We start from the raw sequence: 14,671 nt of genomic DNA on the forward strand, positions 1-14,671 counted from the left end.
ACATGTTGTTTGATTTAATGATCATATTGAATAATATCCCCAACATCTGACTTGATTAATCTTGAGCACATTCTCCATGTTCCCCCATCACTGATGCCATGTGTGATAGTTCCCTTCTGGCCTGATTCACACGTCACGTCTACTAACACCATATATGGCTGTTACTCCCCCATAAGGTTTGCATTACTGCATGTTAAATGACTCTCTCAGGCTTCTCAGTGCATCCTCTGCTCTAAGTGTTTTCCAGGCCTCTGGGATATCTGCAGGTTCTAAATCGTAATATTTTGCAAACTGATTGTTGAACTTCATCAGCACGTATTTCCAGTAGTCTGAGGCCTCCATGCTCTGGTCTCATGTGATCTGCCAGTCAGGGTATGCAATTTATAGGGATGCAATTTATCACCTGTTTCTGAACTCTTAAACCTAAGATCACTGATCACTGAAGTTGTGCAAATGTCTATCATGAGCTTCTTGGAGTCCCAGTGATGTCCTATAAAAGCTCTAGGGCGGTGAATGCTGGAGAAGTGTGTTCTGTGGTTCTGACCTCCTGCTTCACAGGGTGTCCCACAGAAGGGACACTGTTTCCCACATCCACACAGTCTGTTGAAGAGCAGCTCATGGGGTTTAGAGGGCAGCTGTGTAATTCTTTCAGTGATGTGTGAGATGCCTGTTTTGTTGGCATACCCCTGAGCTAAATGTGATTCCATTTCCTTAATGAACTCCTTGAGGTTGATGGCAAACTGGTCTGTCCTGGCGTTGATGAGAATCATAAAGTTGTTTAAGGCATCTCTTGGGAAGACCAGCTGATACTTAAGGTCAGAGCAGAACTGTGATATGAACTCCTCTATGTCCATGTCCTTGGAGATGCTGGTGATCGTGGCAGTTATTTTCTTTACAATCTCAGAAAGGAGTGCTGTCTCTAACCGCTGCATTTGTTCTCCTGATGACATTTTCTTAATGATTTGTTCCTTTATCCAGTTTTTCACATATGTTTCATGTGATTGTGTGTAGTCCTTGTACTTCGGAAACAACTTGTCATGGAGCCGCTGCTTTAAAAGGTCACAAAGGAGGTAGTGAGTCTGTGTGCTGTAGGTCAATCCCTCATCTCCCATCTTCATTTGATCTGCGATTGCATACCCAAGATGTTTAGACACGTAGTCCTCAACTGCTGGCTTCATACAGGTCTCTGTGAATTGTGATGCTCTCTTCCAGCACTGATCTTTTTCACCTATTGTAAAACGTTTGAAACCGTGCCAGTTGTGATGTACACCTGGAGGAACACCTGAGAATGATGGAGGTGGAGATGGAAGCTGAAACGTGAGGTTTTAGTGCTTAACAAAACATTTCTACTTATTTTTTATAAAAGTGTTATAACATTAAATACCTCCTGTTTCGGTAACTTTGCATTTTGTCTCATGTGCATCCTGTGCAAACAAGAATAAAACATTAGAGAACAGAGAAAGACGTAAAAAGAAAGACATAAAAAAGCAGCAACAAATGCCCTTTTGCTGTTCTAAATGGATAGTTGCTATGGCCAAAGCGAGTTCCATATCTCTCATTGCCAAGCTATCATATCCCAGAATTCTGCTGAGGTTAAGGTTAGTAAAATCACTGTGTTGTGATCCCTTTGTAAAACTTGCAGTCAACGTTGTGTTTCCTGGTTACTATGATTATCTAGTGGCTATGCTAGCTAACTAGCAGTGTTGTGCAAGTTCACACCTCTCATGAACTAGTTCAAAGTTCAGTTCATACAAGTAAACATGAATAGTTCACGTTCATAGTTCACCATTTAAATTCTGAACTAGTTCATAGTTCAGTTCATTTCATAGTTTTAAGGTGGGATAAGAATGAAAGACTTAACTTGTTTTTTCAAAGGAAACTTTATCCATCACTACCCCTTGCCATAAACTGCACTTCATGTGTTTCATTTCCTAAAATAAATGTTTTTGTTTTTTTTTATTAATAATTTTCAGGAGGACATAATTTGCACAGAAAGGTGAGATTTTGACTGTCGGAAACTTTATCAGAGAGTGTGTAAAAATCCTGCACATTATAATAAGGTGCATCGGATGTACTCGCTGAGTCTGTGTCTCTGTTTTCGCTTTCACTTGCCATTTTTATATGAGACCGAGAGCTGTTGCCTTGGAATACGTTGCTTGTTTGGTATACATGTGTGTGTGATGATTCATGGGTAACGTAGTGCGAAGTCGAGTTAGTTGGTTTAGGTTAGGCTACATCGCGGAAATTATACGGGTAGGCCTACTGAGCAACAACATGGTGCAAGCATTCGATTCAGACAGCGTCTTTCCTCAGTAGAAGGAAGACATTCCGTAACGTTTTAGCTCGACCTCAGTGGCGCCCGACCTCAGATAATATGAACATGTTCACCGTTAAAATTCATTATTTGTCATTAAGTTGCGTTCAGTTCATTGTTCTCATAAAAATGTATGTGTTCAATCTTTTGAACGTGTTCATGCATAACCCTGCTAACTAGCTAGCTAGGGAAACCTTTTAATAACCTTAAACAGTTTAACTTGAAGAGTTCCATTTCCATGAAATGATCGCTAGTCATCTAGCTCAGTGTTTCTCAACCACTGGGCCGTGGCCCATCGGTTGGACGCAAAGCCCTTTCTAGTGGGCCGCGGAAATGTTTCAAGTTGAAGCTAATTTTCCACGATGAACTGATTTTAGGTTGAGAACAATGGGCTATGTTCAAACATGTGTCCTCTCAAATATCTTCTTACGGACTTCGAAAGACCAATCTAAGAAAACATCTCTGCCGGATTCATGAACGCCTGGAAATGTGTTCTTAAGCCACCAAAGTGTCCGTAGCTGTGCCCTGATTCTTAATTTGAATGCACATTCTCGTGCACCTGAATTTCGATACAGAAACACACCGCCAGCTCCATATGAGGGCATGCAACTGGAGAGACATGTGCACAATCCACAGACTCCACAGGCATTGCAAAAGCAACTTCAGACTGATCAAAATCATGTCAAAGCGGAGAGTGAGCAGCGGTCGATTAAATGCAGACATACCTTTACCGATGCAGAAGTGGGTGTACTCTTGCAGAATGTAAATGTGTCCATTGTATTGCACTATGGCTATATCCAAGCAATTGAGTTTAGTGCTTATTCATTTATTCACTTACATTTTCTGTGTTCGTGTAGTGCTTTTATTTTTTTTAGGACATGATTATATTATTATAATTATAAATGTTAAACGTAATTGTACGAATACAAATATTCTCGTATATATTGTTATTAGAATGATTTAAATCCGAGGATGGCTGTCACCAACGATTTCTCACAAACTCAGTCCTTAAGAAAAATCTGGCCGATTTATGACTGCTATTTAGCATTCTTAACTTCTGCTCTAAATTAAGAACAAATCCCAGATGAGAAAACTTTCATGAATGCCAGATTTGTTCGTAAATTGATTTAAGTTAAGTTATTTCTGCTTAACTTGTTTATAACTGCGTTCGAGAATGAGGCCCAATATTAATAAAATGTATGATTGAAATTTGATGTTTTAAACACAATATAAAATGTTGACATGTTGACAGATCATGAAAATAATATCCTATCTTGTTTGAACTTTCCATCGTCACGTTGAGGCGCTCAGTAAAGGTAACGTTCTGCTCTGTGGTAATATTAGTGGAGATAAGTTTCTCAAGCAAAAGAATGACAGCAATCGTAATGTCATACTACAGAAAACAACAAAATACAACCCTGATTATATTAGATTTGGTTTTGTGAATGTAGGTGACGACGTTGAGCCCAGAACGCAGTGTGTCGAGTGCGTTTTACCGCTGTCTAATGAGGCGCTCAAACCTTCAAATCTGAAGCGACATTTGGAGACACGACATCCAGCACTTGCTGAAAAGCTGGTGGAATATTTCAAAAGAAAAGAGTGCTTTGAAGGCAAGTTACTTGGCACCGACCAAGAAGGCCTTTACTTTTGACAGTACCACTTTAAAACGACACAGTAAGTCGCCGGTACCACGGCCTAGTAAGGCTAAAAGGTAGCCCGTTCTTTTCAATACAGTTAGACGAGTGGACGGACATCAGTAACGCTGCATTTCTGCTGTTTTTTTGTGCGTTATCGTTGGAGCGGCATTCTACAAGAGGACATGCTTTTCAGTGGAGAGCTACCAAGTCGAACCATTGCCCAGGAATTCTTGGTACTATTTATGTTGGTAATAGATTTAAATCATTATTTTAATCATTATTTGAACCTATTTATTTGAATATTATATGAACCTATTTGTTTGCATGTCTGAAGTAACAACTTTTATACTTAGGCCTTGCTGAGAGGTCTTGTTTGCATGTTTCATCACTTGTTTTGAGTGCATGTTATCTTTTGGGTCTATTCTGGTTTTATTTACTTGCTTGTTTGCTGTGCACGAATAGGCCTAGGCCTACTGCAAATAAAGTTCCTTTGTTTCAAAACTCTTTTTGATAATAAATCCCTTTTGACTGAAAATGCTCTGTGTGATTTTATACTGTTTTCTGGTGCACAGTACAATTTTGATGCAATACAGTGCCCTCCACAATTATTGGCACCCTTAGTGAATACGGGCAAAACAGGCTATGAAAAAAAATTGTCTTTGCTGTTTATCCTCTTGGTCTTTCACTCAAAATATTCACAAAATTCTTACCTTTTCATTGAAGTAAAATTATTGAAAGAATGTTTTTTTTTTTACATTAAATAAAATATTTTTCTCCAAAACATGGGTGCCACAATTATTGGCACCCCTAGAAAATCTTAATTAAAATCTAACTGAAGTATATCACCAGTCATGTCTTACATTTTTAAGTTCACCTGTTTGAGTAGGAACTCTTAAGTGGTCAACCATGACTTCCTGTTTCACTCGGGTATAAATATGAGGTGACACAGGCCAAATACCCTTAGTCATTCATCGGGAAAGACAAAAGAACACAGTGTCGAAGTGCGACAAAAAGTTGTTGAGCTGAAGAAATCCGGAAAAGCGTATAAGAAACTATCTAAACAGTTGAAAATACCCATTTCCACTATCATGGCAATAGTTAAGAAGTTCAAAGTGACAGGAGATGTAAGGAATCAGCCTGGAAGAGGACCTGTCTGTAAATTGACCCCACGCACCGTGAGGAGGATAGTTCGACTGGCAAAAGAATCTCCAAGGATCACAGCTGGAGAATTGCAGAGGTAAATTGAGTCCTGCGGTCAGAAAGTCTCCAGAACTACCATCAGACGTCACCTACATCACCACAGGTTGTTTTGGAGGGTTGCCAGAAAAAAGCTTCTGCTGTCGATCAACAACAAATTTAAGTGCCTACAGTTTGCCAAATGTAAGTCAGACTTTCAATAGGACCGAGTTATATGGTCAGATGAGACCAAAATAAAGCTTTTTGGCAACAAACATCAAGGGTTTGGCGTAGACAGAAAGATAGCCATACAGAAAAGCACCTCATACCCACTTTGAAGTATGGTGGCGGATCTTTGATGTTGTGGGGCTGTTTTTCTTCCAAAGGCCCTCAACATCTTGTTAGGAGACATGGTATCATGGACTCCATCAAATACCAGCAGATATTATTTTGAAAACCTAACAGCCCCCTCTAGGAAGCTTAAAATGGGCCGTGGTTGGACCTTCCAGCAGGACAATGATCCGAAGCACACCTCAAAATCAACACAAAAATTGTTCACCGACCGCAGAATAAAGGTTTTGCCATGGCCATCACAGTCCCCCAACCTCAACCCCATAGAAAATCTGTGGAAAGAGCTGAAGCCGAGTCTACAAGCATTGACCTAAGAATCTGAAGGATCTGGAGAGATACTGTATGTAGGAATGGTCTCAGATCCCGTGCCATGTGTTCACCAACCTCATCACGCATTATAGGAGAAGACTCAGAGCTGTTATCTTGGCAAAGGGAGGCTGCTCAAAACATTAAATTAAGGGGTGCCAATAATTGTGGCACACCTGTTTTGGAGAATAATATTTATTTAATGTAAAAAAAAAAAATTCTTTCAATAATTTTACTTCAATGAAAGGTAAGATTTTTGTGAATATTTTTGAGTGAAAGACCAAGAGGATAAACAGCAAAGACATATTTTTTCATAACCTGTTTTGGTCAAATTCACTAAGGGTGCCAATAATTGTGGAGGGCACTGTATCTAGAATTTCTTGTATTCATTTCTAGGCTCCCACCTGTAGCAGGCTTTCCAGACATCTCTCCAACTTCATGGCGAGATCGTTTTGTTGCATTTCCTTCAAGATGGACAACATGACGTCCCCAGCTCCCGAGCTGTACGCCTGCACCATCAATTCCAAAGTGTCATCTCTGTCGGCCTCCTCCAGCAGTCCCAGTGTGATTCGCTCTCTGTCACTAAGGAGGTGTATAAACCTCTTAAATTCCTTCTTCGTGAGGTTGTCCAGAGTGTACCTCAGCACTTTCTTTTGGTCTGCAGTCATTGTGGGGTCCATCTTTATTAGTCCACGACTCACTTGATGCTTGCTGCAGCATGTTCCATTATGTAAAGAGTCAAAAGTTATAAAGACAACTTTTGACCCTTGAAAGGAAATATATGTAGTCTATCCATATAACTATTGTGAAAAAGTTTCAGACTTTTACATAGTAGTGGTGTTATGTCTGTCAGTCAACATATCAGAGTGGAGGTTCTAAGAGGTCGTGTGGTCGCCTCTCTTCTGGAAAGATGAAAGCAGATTAGTTGTTGGTTGCATGATGTTGTGGAGGTGTTCACTTTGACCATCAGCTATGTACTACTTGACTGGCTGTAACTTCTGGAAAAGAATAGACAGATAAGTTCTTGTTACACCCTATTACTGCAATAACATTGGGCTTTTTAATTTAAAGATAACAGCTAGGGTAAAAATGTGATATTTATACAATTTTTATTGGCAGCAGGTTACTATCTGAAGCGTCACTGGTTCAGCTCAGCACCAACGATCAACTAAAAAGAGTGTAGAGATGCGTATCTTAGTGGCGGCAGGTCTTGTGAGACTGTTTCCTCTCCACAAAATTCCATTTTAGTGTTAGAATGTTAGGTAGATATGTGGCCTTGGGAGAAATGGGTGCAGTATTTACAGCAGTGACGTAAGGGTGAACAAATCTGATATAATCTGTGCTCCACGTGAACCGTCTCAGTTCTAAACCGTGTCTGGTACAGTGAGTCCATGTCTGTGAAACCATTCGCCTGCAATTTGTATATTTTGATACAGTTATCCTGCATGTATTCCCGCCACAAAACAACTCAAAATGTAGCCTACCTGCTAATATGTTTATTAATTGTGAAATACATCTCTGGTTTCTTCCAAGGCATTTGCAGGAGTGTTTATTGTAGGCAATACAGTTTTTTAAGCTGTCCTTATATTTGCTAGATACTGCATTTCTGTCGGAGGCTGGGTGAATAAAGGTAACATGTGTTTGATGACAGATTAGAATCACACAGGGTTATGATTACAACGGTGTATTATATCACTTGGTGGAAATGTGGAAAAGAGGAGCTGTGTGTGTGGGTCCACTGACTTTAACTATATCAACCTACCCATGGTTGTCACGAAGACACATACCTGGAATACCTCCCTGAAGTGAATTAAACAAACTAAAACATTGTTGGTTGTATTACAGTAAGAATAATTTAGATAATAATCTTATCACAAAATGCCCTGATATGTATTTGTAGATTTGATATTCACTCCAGCACCTTTAAGCACCAAATATTCTTATCGGTCCTGTATTGAAGTGACCTCCAGACATGAGCCTGGTTATAAGGACAACCTACAAAATTAACACCACACAAAGTTTGATTCAGTTATATATTTTTTTCTGTCCATCATTTCATTTGTCGTGTTTTTTTTAGTGTCAGACAGGGTTTAGGGGTGAGGCAGGGCTGCCTAAAGGGGAGGAAATAAAATGGATGACTACTTCTTGTAATGATAGGTAGTTCATTTGGTTTGCCAGTAGGTGGCAGCACTAGACATGCATCAGTGACCAGTAAGGGTTGGTTAGGAAGAAGTTTAAACAACTTTGTCATTAAAAAGTATTACTTAAAGGAAACAGCTCATCTATAGAGCGAGCTGTTGCATCTGGCATTAGGGCGGATCTCCAAGACCGACCAACGCCTAGCAACAGCCACCACATCATGGCCCTCGTAAGTTCCCCTTAATAAGGTTTTTTTTTTGATGGGGGTCGTATGCTGGCTAGCGGAAATGGGTATTGCCTTGGAGTTTACCGTAAACATTGTAATGTTCAGTTGTCAAGTCCGGCATGTAGACCTAACATTTACCATTTACATTTACATTTAACATTAATATATAATGTTTTATATTTTACATTGATATTTAACATTTACATTAACATTTATATATAGCATTTAATGTTTATATTTATATTTAACATTTACATTTATACCTTATATTTACATTTAACATTTACATTTAGATGTAACATTTATATTATTTTACAATTTTGTGTTACTGCCAAACATTATTTTTGGAAAAGTTATCACATGAATGTACATGAATTTCTCTAGATAATTGAAAAAGGGACATTTGAATATTGTAGTGTTTTTTTTCTTTTCATTTAATAATGCCAAAATGTACCAAAACTGAGCAGTGAATTATAGAACGTGCAACATTTTACAATGTTGCCCGGGCAACTTCTGCCCTCGTCGACTCAAGCTGCCCCTCAAGGGAAAAAAACAAGTTTTAAAAATAGTATAATGGCTGCAGAATTTCATGTAGGCCTAGATAAAAAAAAAATCGCCACCCGAAACATTTTATAAAGTAGCCTATGGGCAACGAGAGTGGAAGTGAATGAGGGGGAGGGTAAAGTAACTAGGTTTTGGGTAAAGCCCCCTACTCTGTTTCCTAAAGGCATATAACTGTAGGTGCGGTGAGGTGCGGTGCTTGCAGGCCTCCGAGAGACGGGCAAGGTTGTCTTTTGTGACTTAATCGATGCGCAACTGCTTTGACGTAGTAAGAAAAGGTGGGTTTTAAGTTGTAGAAAATGAATAACAAACAAACAATCATGCATCAAGTTATATGAAATGCAAGGCTGATTTTGACCCAGTTTAGCCTAAAGAATCAGGCAGCTAGCTTGCCTGCCAGACAACCAGCCCATTATCACATGCTAATTTTTTGGTAGGAAAACTAAGTTAAATGTCTGCTGATGGTTACTTTCTAACATTTCGTTTTAACAAGAAGAATGCATCACATGAATTATTTCATTCAAAATGGTTACATGCCTAAATCCTATCACTGTTTTGGGTGTTGTTAAGTGTTGATTGCGGTAGAAGCTAGAATACCTAAGGAAAAGAGAAGGATTCAGGAGAGAGAGAAGTAGCTAAAGGAGGCAGCAAAGGGGAGCACATCTCTTGAGTTGGTTACAAAGAAACAAACCATTGTGATAAAGATGACAATGTGTAGGCTAATTAATTAATGTGAAACAGGCTCATATTTCCAGACTCATATTTTTAGCCTACTAATGGCAATTTATTATAATTACATTACATTTACGATGAGGAGCAACCACAAGCCCCCAGACCAGAGGAAAATGTGGACCAGGAGATACTGTAGGTACACCTGGAATTCGTCTCATTGTGTTTGACTTTAATCAGTAACTTTCGTGTGGTTTCACCCGGAACCTACGTAAAGCTTTACCTGTCATAAAAGTGTAACCTGATGCAATTGTTAAACACGCCCACTTGAGCTTGAACAAAAGCCACGTCTTTTCCAGATGTGAGCTCTACGATACCTCTCTCTCTGCCGGCATTCAAGCCAGGCACACGCAACTTTTTGACCTCTCCTCACCTCCAGCACCGCTTGGAGCACACCCGTCAACCGGTGAAGAACAACTCTCTTTGTTCTCTCGCAACAAAGAGAACTCACCTTTGTCTTACGGCCGACACACGCCTAAGATCTCTCATCAGTCAACGAACTGCTAAGTGAGACGAAGTAAGTTCAGCGAAAGCAGCTAACATTAGACCTGCTAGCTAAATTGCAAAGGAAACAGCAACAGATTTGCGGGAAACTGCAACGGAACGAGCGGTCAAATCCTCCGACCTAAACTGCCAGTGAAACCAGAGACATCACAGCAAGGACAACTTTCTCCATCTACGTACAGCATCATCTCTTCTCTGCCGTCGGACTCGCCAGGCACGACCCTTTTCACAAAGAACTGGTAAACTTCGACTGGGCATTTAGCTATCCTAGCTATTCACAACCTGGCTAAGCATAAGACTGTTTTACATGCCATTGTTCATGTGCTTCACCTTTGTTTACTGAACGTAACTGTGTTTGGCTTCGCCACACCATCTAAGGGTTATCGTTAGGATTGCTTCACAGACACATCGGGTCTTGCATGCATCACTAACCATTTCCCCTCTTCTAACATGGCAATCTTAATCGCGCCACAATTACATATACATTGGCCTTCACATAGCCACACACGGGAATACTCAAACTTCGCGCTGCACATAGGCTCGTCCTTTTTCCAACATCACATGGTATGTTCGCGTTACGTGCACACACATGCACACGGAACTGCGGGTGATCAAACAAAGGAAACACACACACATTCTTTCTGGCGCGCTCCTAACAGCGCAAGCCTCCGAGCCCACAGGCTCACACACACACACACTCTCTCTCTCTCTCTTACACATACACATATTCCTTCAATTCATTGGTTAGTTACATTTAGCTAGATTTACATATTGTGTTTTATTTTCTTATCATTGTGTAAATAAATACTTTGATTATATACGCTGGTTTATTTAATGTTGCACAAGAATGGACGTTGCCAACCTCTTTCTATTCAGAATTTCCAATGGACCTTCAACCATACTATTAATAAGGGTAACTTTGGTTGCAGTTATTCATTTAATTATTAATAATCAGAGTTCCAAATTGATAGTATAATATATTTTATGAGACTGATATATTTAATGAGACTGATTTGTGGATTATCTTAATTTTGACCACCATGGAGGACACTACACTTTGTGTGGCGCCCCCTAGGTGTTCAACTTAATTGATCTGCCTTTGTGTTGAATGGTTGATGCCTGTCCAATCGGGTGAGAGACTGGGCTCTGCGCCTTGAAACATTTGTATTGTTTTGGCGCTATATAAATACAATTGAATTGAATTGTTCTCTAACAATGTATCTGTTATCTCGCTTCCTAGTAGCTGTTGCTAATATGAATCCAGTGATATAAATCATGGAGACATATTGGCTATAGGACCTGGGACTTTCAAATGTTTCATATTATCTTCTCCTCTAAGAATCCATGACCTTTTATTCACTGCATTCAGTGCTCAGCAGAACTCAGTTCACTCACTTTCAGTGATTTACAGTGATGTTCCAGTTAGGTCATAAGGTACATATTTGTACTTAATAATATTTATTTAGTGTGTAAATATGTGCACTTAATAATATAAGTGCTTTATTCTAATATTTAAATATTTGCACTTAATAATATTAGTCATTAGTATATCCTTTACTGTAATTCCAGACTGCACTGCACTTCCTTATTAGGTGTATTTATTCTTGTACGAACCACTGATGGGCGAGGTGATGGGTGGACCAGTTCTTCCAATGGGATCCTCAGGTTCACAAACCTAATGGTTTGGTACACATGATAAAATCAAGTTAAAATCTGGATGAGATACTTCTATCTTTCTAACTACCAACAGGGGCATAGGTGGAAGGAGTCATGCTTACCGTAACGACCCTCAGTTGTGCAGATGCTGGATGATATACAGTCAGACCAGGAGTTTCACACAATGGCTTTATTTCTGCATTCACAATTCAAAATACACTGCATGAGAGAAAGTTGCTCTCACTGCACATGGGCTAGCAAGCACTGCTAACGTCATGCATTGCATAGCATAGAAATACATGCATAGAAATCAAAATGCATGGCTCGTTTATCTTAATTTAAACAAAAGCACAAAATATGCAAAACAAGAGCATTGAGTTGAAATAGCGCACCCGGTGATCCTATAGATTTTAGCATGAACAATTCTTAACTCTTTCAAAATGTACAACTATAAGTTCTTTAACATTTACATTATGCATTGACCACATATCTGCATTCACAAATGAAAATACACTGCATGAATTCTTCAACAATCGCAACTGCATTCCAGGTCTAAAGTATCGTAAAAACAAAAGCAGGACAATGCTCTCTATAACTCATGCGGTTAACGCCAAAATTATTATCTCGGTTAAAACCCTTGCAAATTGCTGTATAGCATTACATTTTGAGAGCATCAGTTAACACAACTTATGCACTTTTATTCAATCAATAGTTTACATGTTCATTTATTAAAATATCGAATTATTCATGGCGCGCTCCCAACGCATGCTTAACTTAAAGTAAAAGTAAATACACACTTGCAGCCGCGGAGCCTCGTGCTTACACTGTAGTGAATGTGGAAACTTTTGAACTTGTTAAAACCATAATACATTGGGGACCGTGACAATAGCATGCAAGTAATTTGGGGAGAATTCACATAATTCAAATAAGGTTATATTTCAACTCTGTAACAAATCTCCCTTATCCATGTTGCCTACTCGTTCACATATTTTACAACTGTCTGCCTTAAGGGTGCAGAGACGATTATATCCACACACTAGGTCTTTGCCCTGACTGTAACAACCATAACATGGTATTCATTCACAGATGTATCACAGTTTATAACTTATATCTTGGACCTACAGGTCGAAATTGGAACATAAATTAACAAAAAATCAAGTTACAATAGTGAAAGAAGTATACTGACTAAGTGTGTTTTAGACTAAGCCGCTTGCCAAACAGATGCAGTGTAATAACAGAATGTTGGGCGGACTTCAGGAGAAATCCTTGTTGAACGACGGCTTATATTATTAACACACAGACGATGGACAGGTTTGTTCCTGCAGAATAGGACTGTTGTAATATAAAATGTTATAAGACAACATGACTGCCAGACTCACCTCCTCAGTATGACGATACGATAGTGATAGGAAAATAGAGCGGGTGCGGTAATCTTGGCTAAAAGGGCTCCAGATCTTATAGAATGTATTCACTGATCCTCTGAGACTATATCTAATTTTCTCTAAGGAGAGAAAAGACAGTATATCTTTGACCCAGTGGGTGTGTTTGGGTGGGGCAGCTTCTTTTCATTGCAACAAGATGGAACCGCGTGCCAACAGTGAAGCTAAGGCCAAGGTCTTACGTTTTGCTACTTTCTGGCGTTCAGTATTTGAGACTCTCTCTGGAATTCTAAACCACAAGATTGACCCTGACCCGCTGGTGGCACTGTTTGGGGTTATCCCGGAGGAACTGCAACTACCTGTAGCAAAAACATTTTTAACTCAGTTAATGTCAGTACCCTATGCATATGATTACAAGAACGGGCAGGTAATCTGATGTTTTCAAGATGTCCAGAAGGTGAAGAAGATCAATGTGTAAAATCAACACAACATTTCTCTTCCAATTTACGCCCCCATATGAAACAGGCCCTCTTCATAAGCAGGCTCATACTGATAATTATGTTACAGCAGTTGTATTGAATGTATTACAATGTAACTGTGGAAGGACACACACTGGATCACTCATGCAGCAACACACAAAAGCATGTTACTACCAGAAGAAGGTAGAAGGGGGGGCTGAACGCTTGTTAACTGGGTCATTAAATCATACACCACTGTAGATTACACTGATTTGATTTGATTTAGATAAATCAGCTTTGTAAAATGACTGGAGTGGAATAGAAAGCTGGAGAGTTTAAAGAGCAAAGAGTTAGAAACACATGCTTAAACTGCTATCTTAACACCATATGGTTAAACTGCCATTCCATAGTGAGCCCCAAACACAATAAATAAAGAAATATATTAGATAGTTCTTCAGATGGGTGGCCTCCGTATGCAAAACATTATTCACCTTCCAGTCTGATGATATTTATACAAAAATTCAATCTGATGTATGGAGAAACAATGTTTTTCAAATAAGGCCTTCATGTATAAATGCTTTTTCAGAAATTGTGAGCTTCAAATTTTGAGGATTTCAAACTTACAGGCAAAAGTGGGCCAAGCTTTCACAGAGTGAGAAAGACAGACTGCTCTTCTGAATGAGCAACTCTTACATGAACTAGAATCATATAAGCATGAGCTTCTCAAATACTAATGGTGACCATGGAAACCATGGAAACTATGTCACATTTAAAGCTGCACCAACTGAGTGAGAGCAGGTATTCTAGTAGGCGGCCTAATCATCTTTGGATTTGGTTTTTCTAGATTCAGGATTTTCTAGAAATACTTTTTCAAGAATTTTGACACCAGTGCTGTAACCCTGATATTTTATATAATATGAGGTTTTCTGTTTTTTAGTTTTACAGAGAAAAAAGAAAAAAGGAGATATGTAAAGTGTTAAGTTAATTCTTACTCTTGCGTGTTGGTTTAGAGAGAGAGACCACCCGAAGCATTCAGTTGTAACATGTGTAGTTTTACTGGTACATAGTCATACAAATTTTAGGCGGACCTGACTTCACACAAACTCAGGACAATTATGGCTTTGTGAACATTTTCACTCCCTTACGCAGATGGCGCCTTTATCTCTTCTGCGCCCGGCTAGAAAGGCCTCTGACCTTGGACTGGTCAGCTAAGCTGAAGCAGATGAATTCTTGTT

At 39.3% G+C, this 14,671-nt stretch overlaps 1 protein-coding gene and 1 long non-coding RNA gene across 2 annotated transcripts; both read right to left on the bottom strand.

The window, feature by feature from the left end:
- LOC122133381 (interferon-induced very large GTPase 1-like) lies at positions 1–6,463 on the bottom strand. The gene is made up of 3 exons (XM_042709481.1): positions 6,189–6,463; positions 1,385–1,424; positions 1–1,282 (listed from the first exon to the last, which is right to left on the bottom strand). The coding sequence occupies exons 1-3, from the start codon at positions 6,450–6,452 to the stop codon at positions 309–311; spliced, it is 1,278 nt and encodes a 425-aa protein (XP_042565415.1). The 5' UTR covers positions 6,453–6,463; the 3' UTR covers positions 1–308.
- A 152-nt stretch (positions 6,464–6,615) lies between these two features.
- LOC122133389 lies at positions 6,616–13,099 on the bottom strand. Its single transcript, XR_006152726.1, has 4 exons — positions 12,979–13,099; positions 11,722–11,795; positions 11,558–11,618; positions 6,616–6,782 (listed from the first exon to the last, which is right to left on the bottom strand). It is a non-coding gene; the product is annotated as an uncharacterized LOC122133389 (long non-coding RNA).
- Positions 13,100–14,671: the final 1,572 nt, after the last annotated feature.

This window comes from Clupea harengus, chromosome 2 (assembly GCF_900700415.2).
Source record: "Clupea harengus chromosome 2, Ch_v2.0.2, whole genome shotgun sequence".
Taxonomy (NCBI): domain Eukaryota; kingdom Metazoa; phylum Chordata; class Actinopteri; order Clupeiformes; family Clupeidae; genus Clupea; species Clupea harengus.